This window comes from Anser cygnoides, chromosome 25 (genome assembly GCF_040182565.1).
Source record: "Anser cygnoides isolate HZ-2024a breed goose chromosome 25, Taihu_goose_T2T_genome, whole genome shotgun sequence".
NCBI lineage: Eukaryota > Metazoa > Chordata > Aves > Anseriformes > Anatidae > Anser > Anser cygnoides.
Window position 1 is genome coordinate 4,040,682 of NC_089897.1, and position 22,404 is coordinate 4,063,085.

A 22,404-nucleotide genomic window follows, 5' to 3' on the forward strand; every position below is an offset into this window, starting at 1 on the left:
CCGGTCTCGTTGTGCTCCAAAGAGCAGGAGCCGCATGAAGCAGGTCGCAGGGAGCAGAAGGTTAAAACGCTCATCTGCTGAAGCAATTCCCTTCCTGCTGCAGGGTCCCAAACGAAAAAGGTGACGTGGTGCTGCCTTGGGCACTTGGGGCAGCAGAAGCCCCCCCTTGAGAAGGAGCAATCGCTGCTCTGCTTTCTTGTCCTTACAGCACTGGATCCAACTCCCAGTCCGCTCCCAGTTTGTGCCAGTAGAGCCGTTAGGACAGGCAGGATCCCAGCTGGGGACGCTCAGGGCAGGTACAAGATGCTGTGCCTAACCAGGATGTGATCCTCGCCTGTGTAGGAGCTGTTTATGGATAAACGCGACAGATTGCTCTGGGTGCCTTTCCCCACGGTGTTTTACTTGTTTGTTTTTCAGCTTCCCCTGACTTCCCACTCCTCCAGCTGTCCCTGCAGTCTCCTTTGGGTTTTTGGTGGAACGCTGAGCACGCCTTGGCATTCCTCTCCACCGCAGCTTTCGGTGAGGAGCTGGGCTCTGCTGGGATCTCCCTCTATATCTGCAGCCAGCCAGATGTTTTCACCGGGCTGCCGTGAGGAAGGAGGCTGCTCCAGAGCATCTGTGTCCATCCTGCTTGCCAGGGGCTCTTCTGTGCTGCTGAGAGCCCCCAGCCTTGCTCTGCCTGTGGGGTGAGCAGCAGCACTGTCACCGCAGAACGCAGCAGGCAAAGCAAATCCTCCCACTTCTAACAGAAAACATTGGAGCAAGGTGGAACTGCTCACCTCCAAATTCGATTTATCAGGGAGGGCTGGGCAGGTGCATGCTGGAAGGAACTGGCCATTCATCTCACGTGGGAAACAGCAGGACTGGCATTTCCTCCTCCTGGCCACCACAAAGTGCAAGGCGGGTGTGTGGGGAAGAGATACCATTCTGTATCTTAACAGGAAATAAAAGACCTATTTTTGGTGCAGCGTGCCGAGTAGCCAGGGCTCGGTACTCCAGTCCTGCTCAGCTGCTTGCCTCTGAAATCCCTCTGCTTCACCAGGCCGCTTTATTTCTTATATTTTGTAGGAAAGGGATTATTTGGGGCAGTGGCTGTGACACTGGCTGGTGCAATGGCACTCCCAAACCACCGTAACCGGTTGCAGGGCCATGCTCTTGAGGCTGCTGCTAGGAGCTGGTGGCGCTTATAAAAAAGTGATCCAAACCCCAATGTTTCTGGCATGAGCTGCACTGTCGCCGTCCCAACCACAAGCACAGGCTTGGAGAGCACCTCAAGGTCTATTTGGGGGTCTCCTGCTGGAGTCACTGAAAACTCAGGCAGGGAGGCAGGAGGCGCAAAACCTCACCAGCAAACAGGCTCAGGAGCACAGGTGAGTGCTGGTAGCGCACAAAATCCAGGCTGGTTTTAAAAAGAAAAGCAGCTCTTTCCTTTCTGCTTTCCTTTCCTTTCTCCTTTTCTTTCTTTTCCCCTTTCTGTGGGAGTGTGGTCACGGGGGTCGACAAGCCCCGTGGCTGGTGATACCATCGGAGTGGTGACGATGAGGCCATGAGGAATGGGAACGAGTTAGAGGGAACACAGAAGGGTGATTCAGGAGGAGCCTTGCTGTCTCAAACTGCTTGTTCTCCAGCCGTTAAGACATGGAAGTGGCTAAATATTTGCTGTTACCGGGCAAAGTTGTTAACCGATGAACAGTTAGGGGAAAAGTACTGCTGTAGAGCGAATGGTGTAAGGAGGGAGCCTGTCCTCAGTAAGGCTGTTGAAGTTATTGATCCTTAAAAAAGCCCTGGTGTCCGTGCGGTCATTTTGCCACACCTTTCCTGTCCTTTTCCCTTCCCACAGCTAAAGCGCAGTGAATGTGATGGCTGAAATGGCCACACAACCAGAACCAGCACCACAGTCCCGGCGGGGATTAAAGGAACCAGCGTGAGCCTGCGAGCTGGGGGGCATGGGGAGAGCCGTGGCTTCGCTGCGCTCTCTCCCCGCTCACCGTGGGGCTCTGCGGGCACCCAGCCGTTCCCTGGGCTCTTCGATCCCCACATACCTTTTGTTTCTGCAAAGCCAGAGCGGCCTCGCTGTGATTTTCCTTAGTAGCTCCCTTTAACGAGACCACAGTACGTTAGACAAGAGCAGAGTCTGGCTCTGGGGTGGCGTAAAGCTGGGGTGAGATGCGTTTTTGGGTTGTTCCCCATGCTCACTGCAGACAGACGTGCCCAAGACGCAGACGTAGAATCCAGCCCAGTCACATCCCGTCACATCCCAGTGTCACATCGGGGCAGAGCCGGAGGTCCGTGCCCGAGGGCAGATCCCCGATGCCCACCAAGGACTCGCACTTCCCCCGTGCAGCACTGGAGCTGTCCCCGTACCGCAGCATCCCCCGGCGGACCGGCAGTAAATCAGCACAGACGTTTACCGGGGTGATTTAGTGGGATGCTGCAAACGGCACATAAACGTTTGCATATTGCTGTGAGCTTAGGAACAGCTTTACAAGTACCAGGCACTGTTACTGTGTTTGGAAACCGTGTTCCCTTTAAAATCAATAGCACAAAGAAGGATGCAGGAGCAGGCTGGTTTACCTGCTCCAGTCCTCCTCGTATTGCCGTTAGCAGAGGATTGTAACCCGCACTGACACAGCCCTTCCAGCTCCAGCCGTTATTCTCACTCGGTATAAAGCAACGCTTACTTCATCGTGACAGAGCACTTTTACCTCCGACCCTTGCTTGGAGAATTGCATTTTCTGCTCATACCTGGGAATAAAAGACGCCACAGTCAGGTCTTTAGACCATAAACAAGCAAATGAACAACAAAACCACTGCCACAAAAACGGAATTCAGGGAGAACACATTGCTTTGTCTTAAAACACAAACCCATGGACATCGTGCCATCAATCAGCCACACTACGGAAGGGGACAAGGGGCACGGCCCCTTCATTTTGTAGGCAGCGCAGGCTTCGTGTCCCCGGCTGTTCCTGTTCATCCCGTGCTGCTGTGCTCTGCGCAAGGAGTCGGCGACTACATTGCCACCTAGAGTGGGCTTAACGGTGGAAATATTCAGGAAATATTCGCCCGTGCCTGGATTCTGCAGGTGCTTGGGAGTCCCCTAGCCCCCAGCAGGTGCTCTGGGTTCTGTCCAGCAGCCGCAACCCCCCCGGTTTGGGTTTGAGCCCCCTCCGGTGCTCCCCACCGAGCGCAGCCCCACATGGTCCTGGAGGAGGCAGCTCCACCCTGCCTTTGCTGGCAGGGGGATATTTTATTTATCTCCTTGTGATTTTATCTGGATTTAAGGTTCTGTAGGTGCCACTTTTATCTCTCTTCTCCCCCCCTTTCCCTTAACCTTGTTTGCGCAATGCTGTGCCCAGATTAAATATTTACTGTTTTCTCCGTACTGGTGAGCCTCCCAGTTCCTTTCCACTCTCAATTAAAGATTTACAAGGTGGGCATCGGCACTTCTGCAGGGCCAACAAGCAGCCCCCCTCGGTAGGTTTTTAAGTGCTTCGTTAGCCGTAGTCCAGCAGAGCTCACATAAATTAGGTCCAAAACACCAGCACGTGCAAACCTGCCCGGCACAGCCCGGGCGGTGGGAGCCGAGTGCTTGCAACCCCCCCCGGGACATCCACGCTTGCAATCTACACACACCCCCCCAGCTCCCCAGGTTTGCAGCTTCCCACCTTCCCAGGACCCCCCCGGGGGTGGCAGAGCTGCTCTTTTAAAGAAAATTTACGAGACAGAGGACACCAGGCACCAGGGCAGAGCTGGTCCTGGCACGGAGCCCTCCTGCAGCCACGCTTGGACAGGGCAGCGCACCGCAAGGCTGGCAGGAGGGGGGGGTCACTTTCTCCCCACTCTGCTCTAATATTTATAATTAGCCACCTTTTTTAGATCAATATTTTTTGGGAAGGTTGCTGGGGTAATTCACGCTTCGAGCATCTTCCCTCCACACGAGCAAAGCCTGGACTATTAGGAATAATTAACTTTTTGCTACTTACCTTTAGCGGAGCAATAAATCTTTAATGTTAGCTGGGAAATTTAATAATGGAAATCTAGGCGGTGACCTCAAAACTTACAGACAAGGTTGGCAGGGGGGAGGCAGACGGGGCTGGGCCGTAGGAGCAAAAGTGACAGGAGCACAGCGAGGAGACGCAGGCGCCCGCAGGGACGCGGCGGTGCCCGGGATGGGGGGCGCAGGATCCACGCCCCTCTGAGCCTGGCACCAGCACCACCAGCACCAGGCACCCGCTTTGCAGAGGAGGAGAAACCACCAGGATTTCCAGGCGAGCTGCTGACACAATCAGCTCCTGGCTCTCCCTCGGCTGCCGATGCGCTCTGAATTTTATTTCCAAGCAGGGAAGGAAGAAGGAGAGCGCTACCCCCCACGCTTCCCCCCGCCACCCTGGGGTTTTTGGGAGGCATCCACGGCTCGGCGCCGCCAGCCTCTCCCCCCAAAGCAGATGTTTCCCCCGCTTGTCAGCAGCCGAGTGGTTGTCAGAGCCCTGCATTATTTATCCGCTCGGTAACATTTGCTGGGATTTAGTGTTTAATAACTGTCACTCCAATATATCTTTTCTTAATCCCCTCAGATCTGTCGCTGTGGCAATTTTAAATATTTATCAGCGCAGTTTGTGTGTTCACTGTTAAGGTTGCAATTTTCTTGTAATTAAAGATTTACAAGACACTGCTCAAGATGTAGAAAGGATTGGTAAAGATCAAAGCCGTTTGGCATTCACGCTGGAAACCAGCGGCTCCCCGAGGTTTTCCATGGGACCCCGATGCCTGAGCGATGGGGCGGCCCCCCCCATGCACCCCCGGGCCGTTTTTGCTGTTGTTTTTTCCCATTGCTGCTTGCAAGAGGAGCCCTTTTATTGCAAAACCAAGGGCTTTCACCACGTTTCATCGTGGCTTCCCCCTTCCAAACCCTTTTATTCCTCGATGCCTCATCCAGCGGGGGCAGATGGAGCTGTGGGCACGCGGTGCAGATGCTCCATGAAATCTCCGTGCCCCCCAGGGACTCCCACCCTCCCACTGCCCCTGCTCGCCCCCCAACATCCCCACTGGTGCCTGCGTTGGTGCCTGCTCCCCCCGAGCTGGGCTCCGGCTCCTTGGTTTCCATTAATATTCATTTCTCATCAGCGCCAGCCCTGCCTGCCTCGCCCTCCCATTTACCCACACGCAAATCCAAATCGATTTCCCCCTCTCCCCCACCTCGTGAGGGTTTGATGTGGTTCCAGGATGACTCCGCAGCAGCGAGGCACCGGCCGTGCCCTCTCCCCGCACGAGCAGGACGCGGGCGGAGGATTGGGCTGTGCTGTCCACGAGGGCTTTTTTGGACACCCACAGCCCACACACAGCTCGTGCCAGCAGAGCCCTGCCTCACCAGCACCCGCAGCATCCGTGGTCTGTTGGCATCGTGTGACAAAGCCCTCGTGTCCCCATCCCCATGTCCCCAAGCCCTTGCTCCTCCAGGGACATCCTGCAGCAGGGGATGAATTCAAGCCACGGCCCCGAGCACCCTGGTGCTGGGAGGGAGCCGAGCTCCCCAAAACGCTGAGCACACGCAGGTTGGGGACAGCTCGCCAAGGCTGCAGGGACCTGAAATTAGGCAAAGCAGCTAATTGCAATGCAGCCCCCCGAGGAGGTCAGCGCTTTCCTGCCCTCAGACTGCTCAAAGCTGACTTCGTGTTGCCTCCGCTGCCCTGCTGCTCTCCATCAGCCTGATTTCCACCTCGATTGCCCACTTGAACGCAGCTGAACCCGTTTACTCAGTGGGCGGCTTGGGCAGAGAGGCTGCAAAAGGCCAAGGGAAAGGATCGAGCTGCAAAATTTCTCCTCCGTGACGGTTGCCTTGGCTGCTTCTGCCTTCCTTTGGTTACTCCTGTGAGTAAAGGCCAGGGAAGTGCTTGTCCCCTGCCACATGTGTGTGCTTGGAAGAAGGGGACCAGGAACCTGTGTGCCACCACAAGTCACCGAGTGGCTCCGTGCCTCTGTTTCCCCACCTGCAGAGCAGCGACGAAGCAGGGAGGGGGAGAAGTGCTGGAGCATTCGGTAGGGAGAGCTGCCTGCCGTGGAGATTGACAGGGAGATTTTCCTGCAGGTTTTTAAAGCAGCACCTGCTTCATCCTAATGGCATCATGCATATGGATAACGCCGCTGACATTTCCCAGGGAGGTTGGGGTTTTAATTTAAATCATTCTTGAGGAAGTGCTGGAGGAGAGGCCTGCTTTGATTCTCTAACGAACTAATAACAACGTGCCCTTGGTGCTCCTCGGGAGCCTGAAAAGCTTTGGTGTGGGCAGGGATGAGGGCAGGGATAAGGGCAGGGAGGCTGCCCAGCAATGGGTACGAAGAGTGGGACAATCCGCAGGTACCAGGGCTGTGCAAAAGAAGGACACAATAATGGAGCCACTCCAAAAACGGGTTTTATTAGGTGCTTAAAATAGAGTCTGGCACGCAATGTTCTCGGTTGGCTTTGTCAGGAGAAGCTCGGTTGCATATGAGAGGCACGATGTTGTTTGCACGGAGAAAGAGGAGGAGGAGGAGGAGGCACGGAGGGCAAAAGAAGCAGAAATTAGGACTTTTACTGCTATCCTCAAAGTGAAGGTAACAGAAGAGGAAAAAAAAAAAAAAAAGAGAGAAATTAAACCTGATGAGCAGCTAAGGCAGAGTGATTTATGGGGAAAAAAATCAGTGCCCAGAGGGAGACCTGAGGGGCCAGGCTGGGGAAGCATTTCCCAACCAAGCCTTTCCCATCCCAGATGGAGAGAGGAGAAGGAGGACCAGGAGGTGGTGGAGGCCATCCCCATTTGCCTCTCCCTGCCCCATCAGCCCCCCAGCAGCAGCCAGGAGGGACACTGGGTGCTGGCGGCACTCTCCTGGGCTGGAGACATTTGGGATTCTCTTCACTAGAACATCTCTTCGAGAGCTGCATTTCTGCGTGATGCTTGGAAATGGAGGCCGCTGCCCCCCACTGCTGGTAAAGCTGCTCCAGCAGTTAATTACTTCTATGGTTAAAATAAAAGAAGACGTCTTGTTCTTAATTTGAATTTCTCCGTCTTCCAGCCCTGGACCTTGCCATGACTTTGGGTGGTAGATTAAAGAGCCCTCGAGCTGAGAGCCCCCTGGCTTGTATGCTGCTTTCCACTTGCAAGACTCAGCCTCCAAGCAGAGGAGGATCTCTGAGTCCCAATTATGACCCCTATAAAATTTTGCAAAGCCACAATTCACCTGGAGAAGTTCATTTCTGGCCCGATGCCCCCAGTCAAGAGCTGGAAATTGCAAGAAAAGATGTGGAGGGGGAAATGTGTTGTGGGGCTGGTACCAGAGGCTCGTGTCTCCCTGGAGTCCTCCAGCAGCGGTGAGGTGCTGCCCCAATCTGCTCCAGCTCTGCGGGCCCCACAGGGGCTTTGGCACGGGGGACAAAGTTTTCTGAAGCATCTCATCCAGCACAGCACCCAGGAAAAGCTGCTTGGTGCTTTAATAAGAAATATTAGCAACACCGAATAGTGCATGAGGCACCTGTGGTGCTCTCCAGCTGATGTCCAAAATGCCAATCGTAGAGGGAATACAAATGCTTCGAGGGCAGCTCCTGTTTGGGGGGGAGGGATTTTGGTGCCCCCCATGGGCTGGGGGTGCAGTGGGGTGTCCCAGCTTGACCACACCACGCAGTGCTCCTGGGGTCACTCCGGTTTCAAAGGAAATAAAATCAATTGCACGTATCTTGCGTTTTAATCTCTGGTTTGCAGGCATCGCATTGAGATTGGAGCAGCCGATCCCGGCAGCAGCTGAACCTTCACCCCCGTCCCAGCGTGGCAGCAGCAGCCACGATAACCATGATCAAAGAGGCTTTTTCTCTACACCTACAAAATTACAGCTTGTGAGGGCTCGGTGCTGGCTTTGTTTGGGAGCCGGCGATGTTTCTGCAGGGACTGCGAACAAGATCGTTGTGTGCGGCAGAGGGGCAGGCAAGCAGGATTAAATCAGAGATGTGTTTACACCGGGGAAATTTCTTAGCAACCCTTTCCATGGGCTGTAGCTCCAATTTAGCTGAACTGTAGGGAATATATTCTGTTTTAGTCCCCCCACTGTAAAGAAGGCCGAGGAGAGAGGCTATTTCAGGCCCTGAGCCTGCAAGCACCGAGCGCTGCGCACCGGAGCAGCTCCGCTGGCAGGGCTGGGGCTCAGCAGCCGAGCGTTCAAAGCAGACGATGCCTCTAATTCAGCAAAGTATTTAAGCATGCACTTAAGTTTCAGCGTGTGCTTGGGGCCCCTGGAGATCTCGCTGGGCCCTAAACACATGCTGAAGTGCTTTGGTGAATGCCGAACGGGGGCCGGGGAGAGCCGTTACCCTCCGAAATAATTACCCAGCGAAGGCGCCGAAGCCGCATCGTGTGCCTGGCTGAGCGCGGAGCTCATGCAGCGAGGAACTATCTCGCCTTGGCTGGGAGATGAATGAGGACTTCACGCAGCTTTTTCCTCCATCAGGATCTTCTGGTGCCTTCAGAGCCCCCTGCACGCAGCGATCGCACCAGCTGTGCCCGAGGGTGCACCACGTCCGTGCCAAGACGTAACCTCTCGGGGCACCCGCACCCTATGGCCCCCCTTGGCCCCCCAGCTCTCTCTGGGTTGTTTTTTCTTGGGCTTTCCCATGGAAGGACCCACAGGTGAGGTGTTGGCTGGGCTCTGGGTTCACCCCTGCCTCCTGGGCTGCACCAGGGTCTCTCGGGGCTGTGTGTGTTGGCAAAGGCACGTTTTGTGTGGGATTGCAGTTAAACCGACCCCAAATCCTCACTACTAACGTACAGGGACTAGGAGTAAGCCCAAGCAAGAGAACGGCTCGTGGTCTTAACCCACAACAGGAACATCGCTGGCAGGACTGGTGCCCATCGAGTGGGAGGGAAGGGCCCCTGTGAGCCTTGCTGGTTTGCAGTCGCCCCATCCCTCGGTTTGGCACAGGCGGGGGGCTTGAGCTGCCCATTGATCCGTTCCTTTTGTAATTTTAATCGCTTACCAGAGAAAGAAGCAGCAACAGCATGGGAGAGCAGATCCCACATCCTCACCTCCCGCAGGGGTGCTCTCAGATGGGGGCTGGCCTGGCCTGCCCGGGGCCCCCCCCACTTCTGCATCTGAAGCAAAGTTTGCTACTCTGAAGCCTTTCAGATGCACACCAGTGTGCAAAGGATTATTTTTTTTTTTTTTTTTTTTTTAACAAAAGCAGAAAAGCAAGGACTTCCTCCCCCCCCCCCTTTTTCTTTTTTTGGTAATATTATCCACATAAATTTACCAAATAGCCATGAGATTACACTTGCTGGAAATGGGGCTGACTCCTGGCAGAAACCAGCCAGCCCCACAGGGATGCCAGTTAAGCCATACATCACCACCGTCACGCCTGTTTCTTTTGCCCGAGTCACCTCCTTCTCCTCCGTTTTCCTCTGATCAATGGCAGCAAACAAACGACAGGGCTGCAGGAAGGAGCTTGGGATGGGTTTGTGGCTGATTATCTGAGTGCCCCCCCCAAAAAAAACAAGAAACAAACAAAAAAGAACGTATCCCAAAGGGAAAGGCCTTTTTTTTTTTTTTTTTTTTTTTTTTGTATTTCCAAAACAGGGACTGTCCAGCGAAGGAGCTGACCCCGCTGGGGTGCCACGGGGTGCCGGGGTGCGTGGGGAAGGGGTGATCTGCTGCTCACCCCTATGGCTCTTCAACCACCTGGGGCATTGTCCCCTCGGGGCCGGACCCTGCCGAGAACATCCCAGCTGTCCCAGGATGGGATGTCTGCTGGATCCAGACCCTACACATGGATCCAGACCCTGCAGGAGCTCTGCAAGCCCCGTGGCCAGCTCTGCTCCCGTCCATCTACCACGCTGCTTTGTCTCTTGGTCAAGTCCATGAAATCCCTCCTTGTCTTGTTTACTTTGTTCTGTTTCATGGGTTTTTGTTGGTTTTTTTTGGTAAAAAATAGTTTCTCCCTCCCCACCCCAAACCACCCCACGGTCAGCCCCAGCAGCGCGGGGCCTTCAGGAGTCCAGGGGTGCCGCTTGCACCTCCACGGCCAGGAGCTGCCCGCCACGAGGCCCCCGAGCCCAGTGCGGGGCGAGGTGGGGATAAACCACGCGCACGGCCACCGCGTCCCGCAGGAGCTCCCCAGCCCTCCTGGGCTCGTCCCCGAGGCCGCAGCGAGCCACCAGGCCGGCGGCGAGCAGCAGGACGCAGAGCACCAGCAGGGTAAGGAGGCTCTGCCTGTCCCCCAGGGGCCCGTAGCGGCGGGTGACCTCTTTAGTCCTGGCGTTCACGCAAGCCACCTTGGCCTGCAAGTCTACAAAGGCCACGTGGAGGCAAGCCCAGTACTCCGTGTCCTGGTGGAGCCGCGTGATGTTGTAGGCGTGGGTCCCTGTCGGGATGCGGGCCACGTTGGTCGTGTCCGAGTTGGAGCTGAGCGAGAAGCTGGACCAGGTGAGGTTGGAGGAGACGGTGTTGAGATGCGGCTTCCAGGCTACCAGGATGTGGTAGGCTTGGACGTCCACCACCGCCAGCTCCAGGCTGGCCTCGCTGAGCGGGAAGGAGCTGTTGACCGTCACGCTGACGCTCCTGGTGTCCGCCCCGAGCAGGTTGTGAGCCACGCAGGTGTACAGCCCGGCCTCCCGAGCCGAGATCCCGGCAATCTCCAGCGTCCCTTCGGGGTGCACCTTGTAGCGCCCGTCTTCCACGTAGGGGACCAGCTTAACCCCCGAGGGGGTGACCCAGTAGATCTCTGGGTCTGGCTCCGCCAGGGCACGGCAGTGCAAGGAGATGTCATCCCCGTCCGCCGCTTCCAGGCGCGAGGGCAGGCTCCGGGCAGAGATGAGGGGCAGGCAGCGATCCGTCATCTCCCGGAAGGGGACATCCCGAATGTGCCTCCTCTTGAGGTCGGGGGGCTCGGCGCACAGCGTGGACTGGGGCTCGATGAAGCGGATGCGGTTCTCGGTGCTGTTGACCCAGCGGATGACGCAGTCGCAGCGGATGGGGTTGCCGTGGATGCTGATCTCCTGCAGGTTGGGCAGGGACTCGACCGTCTGCTTATGCAAGGCACTTAGGGCGTTGTTGTTGAGCATGAGGGTTTCCATCTGGGGCAGGTGGTGGAAGGCGCTGGGGTGGATGAAGGACAGCTTGGGGTTGTTGGTCATGTCCAGCTTGGTCAGCTCGGGGAGGTTGATCAAGGCAAACTTGTCTACGGACACCAGCTCCTCCATGTTGTTGAGCCCCAGCTCCTTGAGGTGCAGCATGTTGGTGAAGTCACTTTGCCTGACCCTCTGCAAGGGGTTTTTGTTCAGGTCCAGGAACTTGAGGCCAGGAACTTGCTGCAGGGCCCGCTTGGGGACGTTCACGAGCTTGTTGTCATAGAAAGAGAGGCTCTCCAGGCTTCGCAGCCCCTCTAGCGCGTAGTCTGAGATCTCCCTCAGGTTCATCCCGGCCAAAACCAAGCTCCGCAGGTTTGACAAGGGCCTGAAATTCATATCCAAGATAGCATCCACCCTGTTGCCTCCGATCATGAGGATCTCCAGGCTGGGCAACATCTGGAACCAGCGGCTGTCGACCGTCCTCAGCTGGTTGGAGTTGAGGTGGAGGCGCAGGAGGCTGCCGAGGCCTGCGAAGGCGTGGGGAGCGATCCTGCGGAGCTGGTTGTGGTTCAGGTAGAGCTCCTGCAGGTTGCCCAGCCCGGGGAAGCTGCCGTCGGGCAGCTCAGCCAGCTGGTTCTCCTCCAGATGCAGGCTGAGCAGCTGCGGCATGCTCTTCAGGCCAAAGTCCCAGACATCGGAGAAGCTGTTCTGCGACAGGTCCAACTCGGAGAGGTTTCTGAGATAGCCCACGTCACTCTGCTCCAGCCTGGCGATGTTGTTGCTCTGCAAGAGCAGGGTCTGGGTCCCCTCCGGCAGGTCTTCGGGCACGGCGGTGATGAACAAGTCATTGCAGTCCACGGTGGCGGCCTCCCGGTAGACGGAGCGGGGGGTGTACCAGGGCCGGATCTGGCAGACGCACTGTGGCGGGCATTTCACCTTCCAGGGCACGATGGGGATGGCGGCGGCGGCCACCACGCAGAGCAGGAGCGAGCTGGTTCGGAAGGGTCTCATTTTCGGCTGGTGGGACTGGCTTCTTCCCAGGCAGGAAAGGCTCACGGGGAGCATCCGGAGCAGGGCATGGGGCGACTGCGTGTGGGCACGGCGTCCGCAGGAGAAGGTGCCCCCGGGGGAAGCCCTCGCACCAATCAGCCCCCGCTGCCAGCTGCCCTGCCTGCCTCCCCCCGCCGAGAGCACATAACCCCCCGCGCAGGGCTGGTCTTCTAATCAGAGCTTCGCCTCCTCTTCCTCCCCAAATGGCTCATTTCGGGCCTCTGCTGCTTCTTCCAGGCTGCTCCTCGAGGTCATTCCTGAAAGAGGCCAGACAAGAAGCTGTGTTAGGGGAGACCCTGCACAAGCAGCAATCACTGGAGAGGCCAAGTGCTGTGCGCAGGAGCTCCAGCACCCTCCCCAAGACAGACCAACCTGTCCATTTAATCTTTTACATCCATAGCGTTGCCTGTCCCCCCCAGCACAAGAGATTCAGGTGTTGGCCCCTGGCTGCTCTGCCCAGGGCTACCAGCAGCCCCCTGGACGTCTCAGCCCCATCTCACCCTACGCTAGCACAGCAGTCAGCACCCCTACCTCTGTGCAAATTTGGACCTTAAGGTTTAAAGAAGCTGATATTGAGGACGCTGGGGGCACAGGGGGCTGATGCTGAGTGGGAAGCCAGGCTTGCCAGAAGGAGCAGTAAGTGAGCACAACAGGGTTGTGGCATCCAGAGCACCACAGCAAAACAAAACATCTCCAGGGACCTTTCTGTGGCCCCTTCTTCCTCTATTGCTTCTTCGTTAGCAGAATTGCTAGGTCATTAGCAGGCAAGGAGCAGCTGGTGGGCTGCGCTGCCAACAGTGGCCAGCAGCAGAGGGGACAGCGGGATGTCCTGGCACGGGGAAGCCCACCCTGATGCAGCTGCTCTCTGGGCAAGGCTGCCTGGCCCCTGCCTCCCTCCAACCTGCTCTCACCTCTGGACGTCTTCAGCAGAGGAAACCAGAGGGACAGAAGGAGGGAGAAGCCCCTCAGCAAGCAGCCTCATGCCCTGGAGCAGCCTCTCCTCCAGGAAAAATCACCCCAGCCCTTTGGCTCCTCTTAAAGCCCTAGTGAGACCCAATTTCCTGGGAGCAGGAATCCCCGATCGGGCTCATTAGAGGCTCCTGGGGGAATAGAGAAGCTCCCTAACCCCGTCCACGCTGGGCGCGATCCTGGCATCTCCTGCCGGAGCAGGAGCAGGAGCTGGAGCCGGCCTCATCCCCACCTTTGATTTTCCGATCTGCTGCCGCACTCCTGACCCATGCTGACACAAATCAAACCGAGCCCCAAAGCTTTTCCCTGTCTTAAAAGACTCTCGCACAGCAGGAAAAACATTAAAAAGAAGCCAGAGTGGGAAAAGAAAGTTTCTCTCCCAGCAGCTGTATTTTATCACCCCCCTGTCCTCCCTTAAAGGGCTTCCAAGCAAAGTTTATTCAGCATCGACTCCTCCAAGCCCTGTGCCAGAATTGATCCCGCACACTTCCCTTCTTGCCTGCTGTGAGGACATTGGCTTTTAAACCATCTCCTGGAGAAACAGCATTAAAGAAGAGGAAGGCTGTATTGATTTCTGTATCCTTCTGATGGACCCTCATCTTTCTTTTTAAGTGCAGAGGCATTTCTGTGGCTGTAAATCTCTCCGGCCATTAAAATATTATAGAATCTTTTCTCCCTAAAAAAAATAATAATATGGAGGAATACTTTTTTATTTCCTTATGGCTGTGAAGAAGAGCCCAGAAAAAAAGCACTTGTTTCAACCTCCATTTCACAGGAAGATTCCCCAGCTCTGCTCTCCGGTGATTTCTGCACAGGCTTCGCCTCCACCGCTGGGTTTTTCACTCGTGCCCAGCATGGATGGGGCTGCAGCACTGCTGGCCGTGGAAAGTCGTGCATGCAGGATGATGCTCCAACAGCCCAAGTGTTTCCGTAAGCAAAAGGATCAGAATTTGCAGAAAAAAATGTAATTTTCTGCTTGGTTCTCCTGGCTCCATCAGAGATGCCACCTGAGCTCTCAAAGGGACCAGCCGTGTGCTCCTGCTCACACATGCCCCAAGGTCCCAACTGCAGCTCTTCATCAGGAAAAAACCCACAACTACAACAGCTAAACTTCTTGGTTTCACTCAAAACACCCAGGGCACTGAAACACACCGAAAATCTGAGAGAAACTGGAATTTGAGGATAGCGAATTGACAGTTCAGGTTCGGGATGCGGCTGACGTTGCTGCTTGGACGGAGCTTATTTTTTCCCAGAGATGTAGAGCCAGGGGTTGAGCACTTGCTGCAGTGCCCCGGTACACTGGGAAAGGGAAAATGCCCCCAGTTTTCTTATTTCCCCCACAGGATCCCAGCCCTCTCCCCACACGGAGGATGCTGCTTGCTTCTGGCCACAGTTTGCCAGCATTTACCCAGTTCCTTGGCCTCCCTAAGACATTTCTGTGCCTGCTGCCTTCAAGGCTCCCCACGAAGGGGGAGAAATGCCCAGGTGCATGGGCTGGGGGGGCAGGAGAGAGCGCTGCTCCACCGGCATGTTAAGCACCAGCAATGCGGTGGTGCTGGGGTACCTCAGCAGCTCAGGAGGTATTTCTGCTCCGCTGCAAGTGAGGAGATGCAATGCAAAGTGCCAGGGCCAGCCAGGCAGTGCCCCAGATGGTACCAAGCACCCTTGGCTCTTCCCCGTAGTCCTCAGATGCTGATTTCCATCATGGGCAGAAAGGCTGCGCAGCCGTTTCCAGAAGGCTCACGCTGTCTGTGCAGTCACCTTCTCCTGCTCAGCTCGCCCGTGCAGACAGAGACCCAGATTTTCCTGGCAGTTCTCACAAGAGAAGGTTCAGACCGGGGATCAGCAGCGGGTTCACTAGCAGAGGCACAGTTTCTGCCCAAAATGCTGCCATGGGGTGGTCACAGCACCGTGCTCTCAGCCCCGAGTTTCCCATCCTGAATTTGTCACAAGCCCATGAGATTGTTTGCAGAGCCACCTGAGAGCCCAAGGAGGCCGTTTCCACCCCAGCCAGATGTGCCCAGGGACAGAGAGGAGGATGCAGAGGAGAAATACTGGTGGAGGGGATGAGAAGGAATGGGGGGAGTGAAAGCAACACATGGATATAAAGAAAAAGAGGGAGGACCAGAGATGAAAAGGAGAAAGCAAGGGACAAGGAGAAAATCAGAGAATGGGAGATGAGGTGGAGAGAGCAGGGGAGAGGGTGCACGGGGCCGGGGATGGGGAGCGCGGCTGCATGAAAAGGCAGCAGAAGCCCAGAGGGGAAAAAAAAAAAATAGAAAAGCAATGAGAATGAGAATTGATGAGGCACAGAGAAGGGAAGAGTCTTTTCATCAGCAAGTTTGCTGGATGAAGCCAGGAGATAAATCACCAAGTGGAAGGAGCCTTGGTCTCAGTGCTTGCACTGGCTGCCTCTCTCCCTCTGTCATCTGTCTAATAGCCCGGCTTCGGGAGATAAATGGCTGCAGCTGAGCCCGCGCTCGCCTGCCCTTCCCTCTCCCTTAGCAGCAGCAGCGAGAGGGGCCGATGCTTCCCTGGTGTGGCAGTGCTGTGGGGCAGGAGGTGATGGAGAACCCCCCCGCCACCCCGAGGGGGCTTCCCCGCCTGCTTCTGGTCTGGGGAAAGCCTGACTGCGTGGCCCAGGCATCTCTCTGCAAGCAGCAGCCGTCCCCTGACGATGTCCCCAAGGGGCAGCAGCTGCCCCCATCCAACCCGTTCCACGCCCTGGCAAGCCGAGATCTCCTGCGGAGCCCTTGTCATTTGGGGGTGACAGTTTTAAGTAAGAGGTGCAGGCGGCAGCTGGACACGGCTCTCGCTCCCGAAGCTTTCCCGCGCCGCTGCGCTTGGGTGGCCGCCGGGTCCCCGCCGGTGGCCCTGCCAGCTCCTGTGCAGGCAGATGAGAAGTGGCAGCCAGATGCTGGGGGGAATCCCCGTGTCCCCCCCCCACCCCACTGCCTTTTGCTCTTTTCAATGGCGTGCTTCCAGTCTGCAACCAGCCCCTGGGAGGAGATGCCACGGCGGGGAACCCGAGTGGGATCCGGAGCGATGGGGACACGCTGGGGCATGGCTCCGTTCGGCTTTTGGGGTCTGCAGCCTGAGATGCACCCACCATGGCCTGGGTAGGACCCTCTCTGCACGCTGAGACATCAATAACAGACCAGATGTGCACCCCTCCTGCACGCACGGCCCCGCTGTACCCCCAGAAAAAAGAATCTGGGGGCAGTTTCTCAGCCCCAGCTGCTTGGGGTCAGCATTCCCCTGGTGGCACCCAGAGCAGTTTGTCCCCATGGGCTAAGGGCACGTCTCCCCTGTTTAAATCTTTATATAAAAGCTTCACGGGGTTTATCAGTGATTAAAACCAACAAGAAGTTACAGGGTTCTGTACCAATTACTTATAAAACTTTGAAATAAGGTACCATGCTGTTATCTGAAACATCCTATATCACTTTTTTATCAGGAAGGAGAAGCTGTATTAAATTCTGCTGGGCTTTGCTGCAACGGCTGGCATTAAGAGGCTGGCTCTGGGGCCACGCTGCCTTCACAGCTGTCACATCCCCTGCCCAGGGAGCAAGGATTTTGGCACTGCCACACGCACACCACGAGCTGGAGGTGTTTGGGTGCTGTTCATGCATTGAAACCCAGCGGGGAGAAGGGAAGGAGGAGCAGCCAGCAGCTCCATGTCAGCACGATGCAGCTGGGGACCAGGCAGGGGACGTGCACGGCGTTCCCACGTCCAGCACCACTTCGGGGTTTGGGGGATTAAAAAGCATTTTTAAATGCATTTTGAAAAGTGCTGGAGCTGGATCCCCACTGGGGTTGTGTGGCTGTGCGGAGTGAAGGATCAGGCCAGCCTGAGGGTGGATCTAAAAGCACGGGTACAGTATGGTAAATACATCCCAGGGGATCACTAAATCCCACGCATCCTGGATTAGCCACTTCTGTAACTCTGATACTAATGGTATCTATTAGATAGCTGTTAATCTTGAATAAATGTTTTTAATGATCCACTGTTTAACATACAATAACTGACATATTAAATCTCAATTAAGCTGCAGAGATCAACTCATTATCTGGGGCTAATGGTGGCATGGATGGTGCAGAGACATAACTCTTTGGGCGTGGGGAAAAGGAAATAAATCCTTCAGGTGTCCCCAAGGCTCTGGAAAGTTTTCCTGGTGCAGGAGCTGCTCGGTGGCACCGAACACCACAGGGGATGGAGCAGGAACGGGGCGATTTGGGGCTGGTGACACCCAGCCAGGCAGCCGGAGGGATGCCTCTGCTGGCATCTCGAGTTGGCTGCAGCTGATACAGGCGCAGAAAAGAGCAAGAATTCCTTTGTAAAATACCTGATGCTTGAGTGAGGAAGCCTGGTGGCCAAATCCACCCAAATCTTCACTTTGTCACGGGAAGCAGCAGTTCCTCCAAATCAGCTATGGCCACGAAGCCCCAGCTAGGGCCGTTTCCTTCCCAGACCCCAAGGGCGACGGAGAGCGGTGGCACAGGAGAGACACACGGCACGAGAAGAAAAACTGCACCAAGGGAGAACAGAGCACGGGAGGGCTCAACACCCTGCCTGGCTGGAGACCTGGCAGAGGACCTGGCTCCCCGGGGGCTCCGATCTGCCCCCGCTGCCCATGGAGAGCTCCCAGGGACGTGGGTGGATCAACCTGGTGCCGGGGGTAAGGGTTTCTCCATCCCTATCTCAGCCCTATGCTGGGGCTGTAGCAAAGCACTTCAGGCTTGTTCTCGCCAGGCGCTGAGTCCTTACAAACCTGTTATGCTAGGCAATATCTCCGGAAACCAAACGCCTCCCGTTTCTGCCCTGCCCAATGGGGCCAGGACCGCTCGCATCTCCGAACAAGCGGCTTCAGGCTCTTGGGATGGAAAAGCCGCTGCTCCGTTCAGAGCAAAGATCCCGCCACAGACCTTGGCGAGGAGTTTGCCGCCGCGTCAGAAAATAACCTGATAAATAAATAACCACAATCCGCCGAATCCCCCCCGGTACCGTGGCAACCGAGCCTCCCGCACCGGCCCCAGCATCCCTCATCTGTATGCTTTGTCACGGCCCCGCACCATCCGCCGGGTTAGTGCCATGGCAACGCTGTGGTCTTTAAACACAGGAGTTTGTGCTGCGATCGCAAACAGCATTAGGCAATTTAATTAAGCAGCTGGCAAAGGAAAAACTTTGCCTGTTTGAGGCGTTTTATTAAATTCTGTCGTATTATGCAGCTCCGCATCCTCGCTGTCTGGTTCGAGGGATGGGAGGATGCTCCCGCCCCGTCCTTTCTGCAGCCTCAGCCCCGGCAAAGCAAACAAACAAAATGGGGGGGTGTGGGGTGGTGGCGTGGGGGGACGGGTGGGAAACCCCTCGTGGGTCCCTGGAGCCGCTGCCCTCCCCGGCATCAGCAGCAAAGGCACCTGCCGGAGGGGCAAAGCCACGCTCCAGCCTCAAGCTGCAATTTGGGGTTTTCATCCCCCAAAAAAGCATTTACGCAAGGCAGGGAACAGACTCTGAAGCTAGCAATTTGGGGCTGCTGCTCTGCCGACTTTTCTGGGTGTTTCTTTCCTCGGTTAAGCCGTGTTTTGTGCAGGGAGATGCAGGGATGCTGTTTCTGGGCCTTCTCCCACATCTCTCCTGGCAGGGAGGATGATAGCGTTATTTCTGCTTGTCTAGGAGGAAGCCGGGAGATAAAAAAGCTGCTGGGGAGTGTGCAAAGCAAACAGCTCCGCTGGCTGCACCTCGCTATCGCTCTGATCCACCCGGAGCCGGTGGGCAGGAGCAGTGCCCGCTCCTTATCTGGATGCTTCTCCCCCTCGGCTTTGGATGTTTTTTAATGAGGAGGGCTGGGAAATAAGCCTGTTGTTCCTATTCTCTGCTTCCAGGCTCTGGAAGGGTTACAGCAGCTCTGCCCGCCTCCGAAAAGGACTCACAAGTGCCCAAGGCTTCTCTGCCAGCCCCCGAGGGTCCCGCGGGGCCGTCCACAGAGGCACCCACATCTTCCCTCATCTGCGGGAAGCCCCGGGCCCGTTACAGGGGGTAAGCAGCCCACAGCTCTCTCCTTTTGGCTGGGGAGCCCTGGAGCCACCTGGTTTTATCCCTGAGAATCACTGGGCTGGTCTCCAGGTCTCAGGGTTAACCCGGGCGTTTGTAAACGGCCAGCGAAAGCAAAGTGGCAAAGCTGGCTGGTCACTGCTCTGGCCGGCCAGAATAAATTCGAGGCTGGGAAAATGGATTCTCAGCCTAAGATCGTAGCTGGGCTGTACGTTCTGTAAATTTTGAGTCCCTAACAAAAATCCGTGCTGCATTGGACAGCATCTCAGTGCATTTTGGGATGCTTCTCAGATGACTGGCACCATCCCCGGGCTGCAGCAGGCGCTGAACACCGGCTGTGCGCGGCCTCTGCAGTGCAAACCCCTTCCTCCTCCTCGTGTTCACCTTTCAAAAAGTCCAAATCCAGCCCACCCCTGGCAGAGAGGGGATGATGAAGGGAGAGGCAGGGTGGGGAAGGACTGACAGTAGCCCCTTCCACCCCGGCAGGGGAGGCTGCAGCTGACCGCAGGCACCTCCCCTGGCTCTGCTCTGCTGCTTTATTTCTTCCCAGTAATCCCCGCCTGCCATTTGCCCTTTCCAACTGTTGCTGCACCGTCACTGTTTCCAGCGAGCTATCTCCTGAATCTTCCTCCTGAGTGGCAACAGCTAATTTAGAGCCCTTCACCCTGCAAAAGCCATCGCTGAGCCTCTGAGAGCCTCCCGCAGGGCTTCAAATGCCATTTGGCTTCTTAATCACCCGGAGGCTTAAGAAAATGTTATCTACGATCAACAAAGCTGAGAGCAGAGCGGCGCCCAGCACCTCCTTGCGGGCAGGATGAGGACCCTGGGCTCCCACCCATGGGCTCCGTGGGTCCGGAGCCCGCGTGGGACCCTCACCCTTGGAGAAATGCTCTGGGGAGCCACTGCTGTGCCCACCCCGTGCCCTTTTTCCACTGCATTTTCACACCAGGACCTTGCTCGCAAGGCTTTACCTCCAGCCTGCCAGGGTTGGAGGACGAAACAATGGTTTTCTTCCCCAACCCGGTGTGCGCAGCAGCGGTGAGCGCCGCGCGGCAGCAGGGAGCTGTGCCGCAGGCAGAGCCTGTGCCTGGCACCGCCGTGCTGCGGCCGGCAGACAAACAGCCCCGGCGCTGTAATGAGCTCCCCCGTTCCTCCTCCCCGCCGTGCTGTTCAATTATTCAAGCGAGCTCCTGAACTGCCTGGAAAACACCTCCAGGTCTTTCCTAATGAGCTCGCCACGGACCCGAAGTCCGAGGCTTGGGAGCAGGGAGAGCCAGGTCCTGCTCCGACACGCAGGCACCGAACAGGAGCACGGAGAAGGGGGGATGTGATGGGTCACCGCTGTGCCCCCAAAAGCTGCAGAGTGGCTGGCAGGTCTCTACGGCCCCGGGCTGCCCGCATGGCCCCACAGACATCCCACTCCAGGAGGAGGTGGCTGCTCCGTGCCCTGCTGTGCAGAGCAGTCGGAGCTGCAGCAGTGCAGGCAGCAAAGCCACGAAGCACAGGAGCAGTAACGCCTTTCTCCGTGTGCCCTTCATTTCCCCCTCCAGCCCCTTTCCCTCCTGCCAAGCCCCACGGTGCCCTGGGCAGAGCCTGGCCATGTTTTTAGCCTGGCGTGGGGCAGGAGTGGGGCACAGCGGAGGCAGCCTCGCATCCTGCACGGTGATGTCCCTGTGCCATTAGCAGGGCACCTTTTCTGCTATTTCCTGGCTTTTTCTGGTGGCAGGCTCCCGTGACTGACACCGCGGCTGCCACACAACTCCCCGGGGCCATGGGAGCACCAGGATGGGAGGAGAGGAAGCAGTTGAGGGGACAGCAGCCGAGGCGTGCATCTTCCTGGGAGGGGGGACTTGGCCTCGGCCAGGCTGGCCATGAAGCCAAAGCTTTAACGTTTGCTTGGCAGCCCCCGCAAGGGGCTTAAGTCTGCAGTCTGCTGCCTGTCAGTGGCCTTTTGTGCTGGTGCTTTCGGGCTATGGGGGGATGAAAATGAGCATAGAGAGAAAGTGGTGGGGGAGGAGGGAAAAGAAAGGAGACCGAGACATCCCCCGTGGGCTGAGGCACTGCGCGGGCTGCTCCCACTCCTCAAATTCCCACCCAGCTTTCATCTTGGGAGGGATTTCCCACAGCTGCCGAGCTTCTCTACAGCCTGGGGAAAGCCCCAGGAGTCTGAGGGGACACAGGAAAAACAGATAAATCCCTAAAGCAGAAAATCCAGGAGCACTCCAGCTCTTTGCCCCAGCACTGAAGGCAGGGGCAAATGCTCCAGCAGACCCCTCTGCCTCGCTGCTCTCGTTTGGGAGATGTCTTCTGCAGGACCTCAAGGGAGAGCACCCATGGGTGACACCATGGCTTGTCCCAGTCCTGGTTTCAGGGAGGAGGAGAGATGCCTGAGAGTTGACACCACCAAAAACCGAGCAAGACAACCCCAGGCTGGTTTGCAGAGTCCTGGCCTTGAAAGCGGAGCAGACGCGAGTCCCAGACGGCCCGGTCAATTCCAGCTAATAAAAAGGATATTTCACACATCAGGCACTTCGCAGACACGTTAATGAGAGCAAACAAAGGCTCTGCGATGCAGATTAGGGGATGCAGAAGAGCAGCTCCCAGGATGGGCACTGCTGGTCGCAGCCCACCCGGCTGGTCGCCGTGGCCAGCCCGGTCCCGGGGGGCACCCATGGGAGCACCCAAGGGACCACAGCCAGACCCTGCCCCATGGCAGCTCCGTGAGGCTGAAACAGCAGCGGGGAGGGGCAGGGTTCCCAAACCAGCCCCAAATGGTGGCACTGGAAGCACAGTGCCCTGCAGCGAGGGTGGGAGAAGGGTGCTGTGACCCCAAAAAGCTGCACTGCACAGGACCTATCTTGGCCCTAATTCATCCAGACTCATCCCTTGTCGGTCCATGGGATGGGAAAGGAAAGCAAACCCAGCACCGTGTAACCCCAGCACGTAACGCAGCAGAGCAGAGGTGAAGCGCAGGATAAGGAGGGAAAATTCCTCCCTGATCCAGCCTGGGATCAGCGAGCGCTCCTCCTGCCCCGCACGGCTGCAGGAATAACCGCGCGGTGCCCAGCAGGGAGCAGAGGGGGCCGGAGCTGGGCAGTCCCAGGTTCAGGGGGATTTGGGGTTTGCATCCAACGCGCTCCTCCCTGTCTCAGCCCAGGCACTGGGAAGCAGCAACCCACGAGGCAAACAGGGCTCAGCATAAAAAAAGATTGGCAAACTACAGCACAAGTGGACTCTGAGCCAGGATCC

At 56.7% G+C, this 22,404-nt stretch overlaps 1 protein-coding gene across 2 annotated transcripts in view; it reads right to left on the minus strand.

Moving 5' to 3' along the window:
- Positions 1-9,222: 9,222 nt before the first annotated feature.
- The window catches only part of LRRN2 (leucine rich repeat neuronal 2), a 29,098-nt gene continuing 15,916 nt past the window's right edge, over positions 9,223-22,404 (minus strand). The window contains exons 1-2 of one of the 2 annotated variants that reach the window (XM_013189779.3): positions 17,876-18,093; positions 9,223-12,391 (exon numbers count right to left, since the gene is read on the minus strand). In XM_013189779.3, coding sequence (XP_013045233.3) covers positions 10,005-12,149 — 2,145 coding nt within the window. In that variant the 5' untranslated portion in view covers positions 12,150-12,391; positions 17,876-18,093 and the 3' untranslated portion in view covers positions 9,223-10,004. Of the gene's footprint in view, positions 12,392-17,875; positions 18,094-22,404 lie in introns of those variants that run through there. The other variant, XM_013189778.3, reaches the window with a different exon arrangement.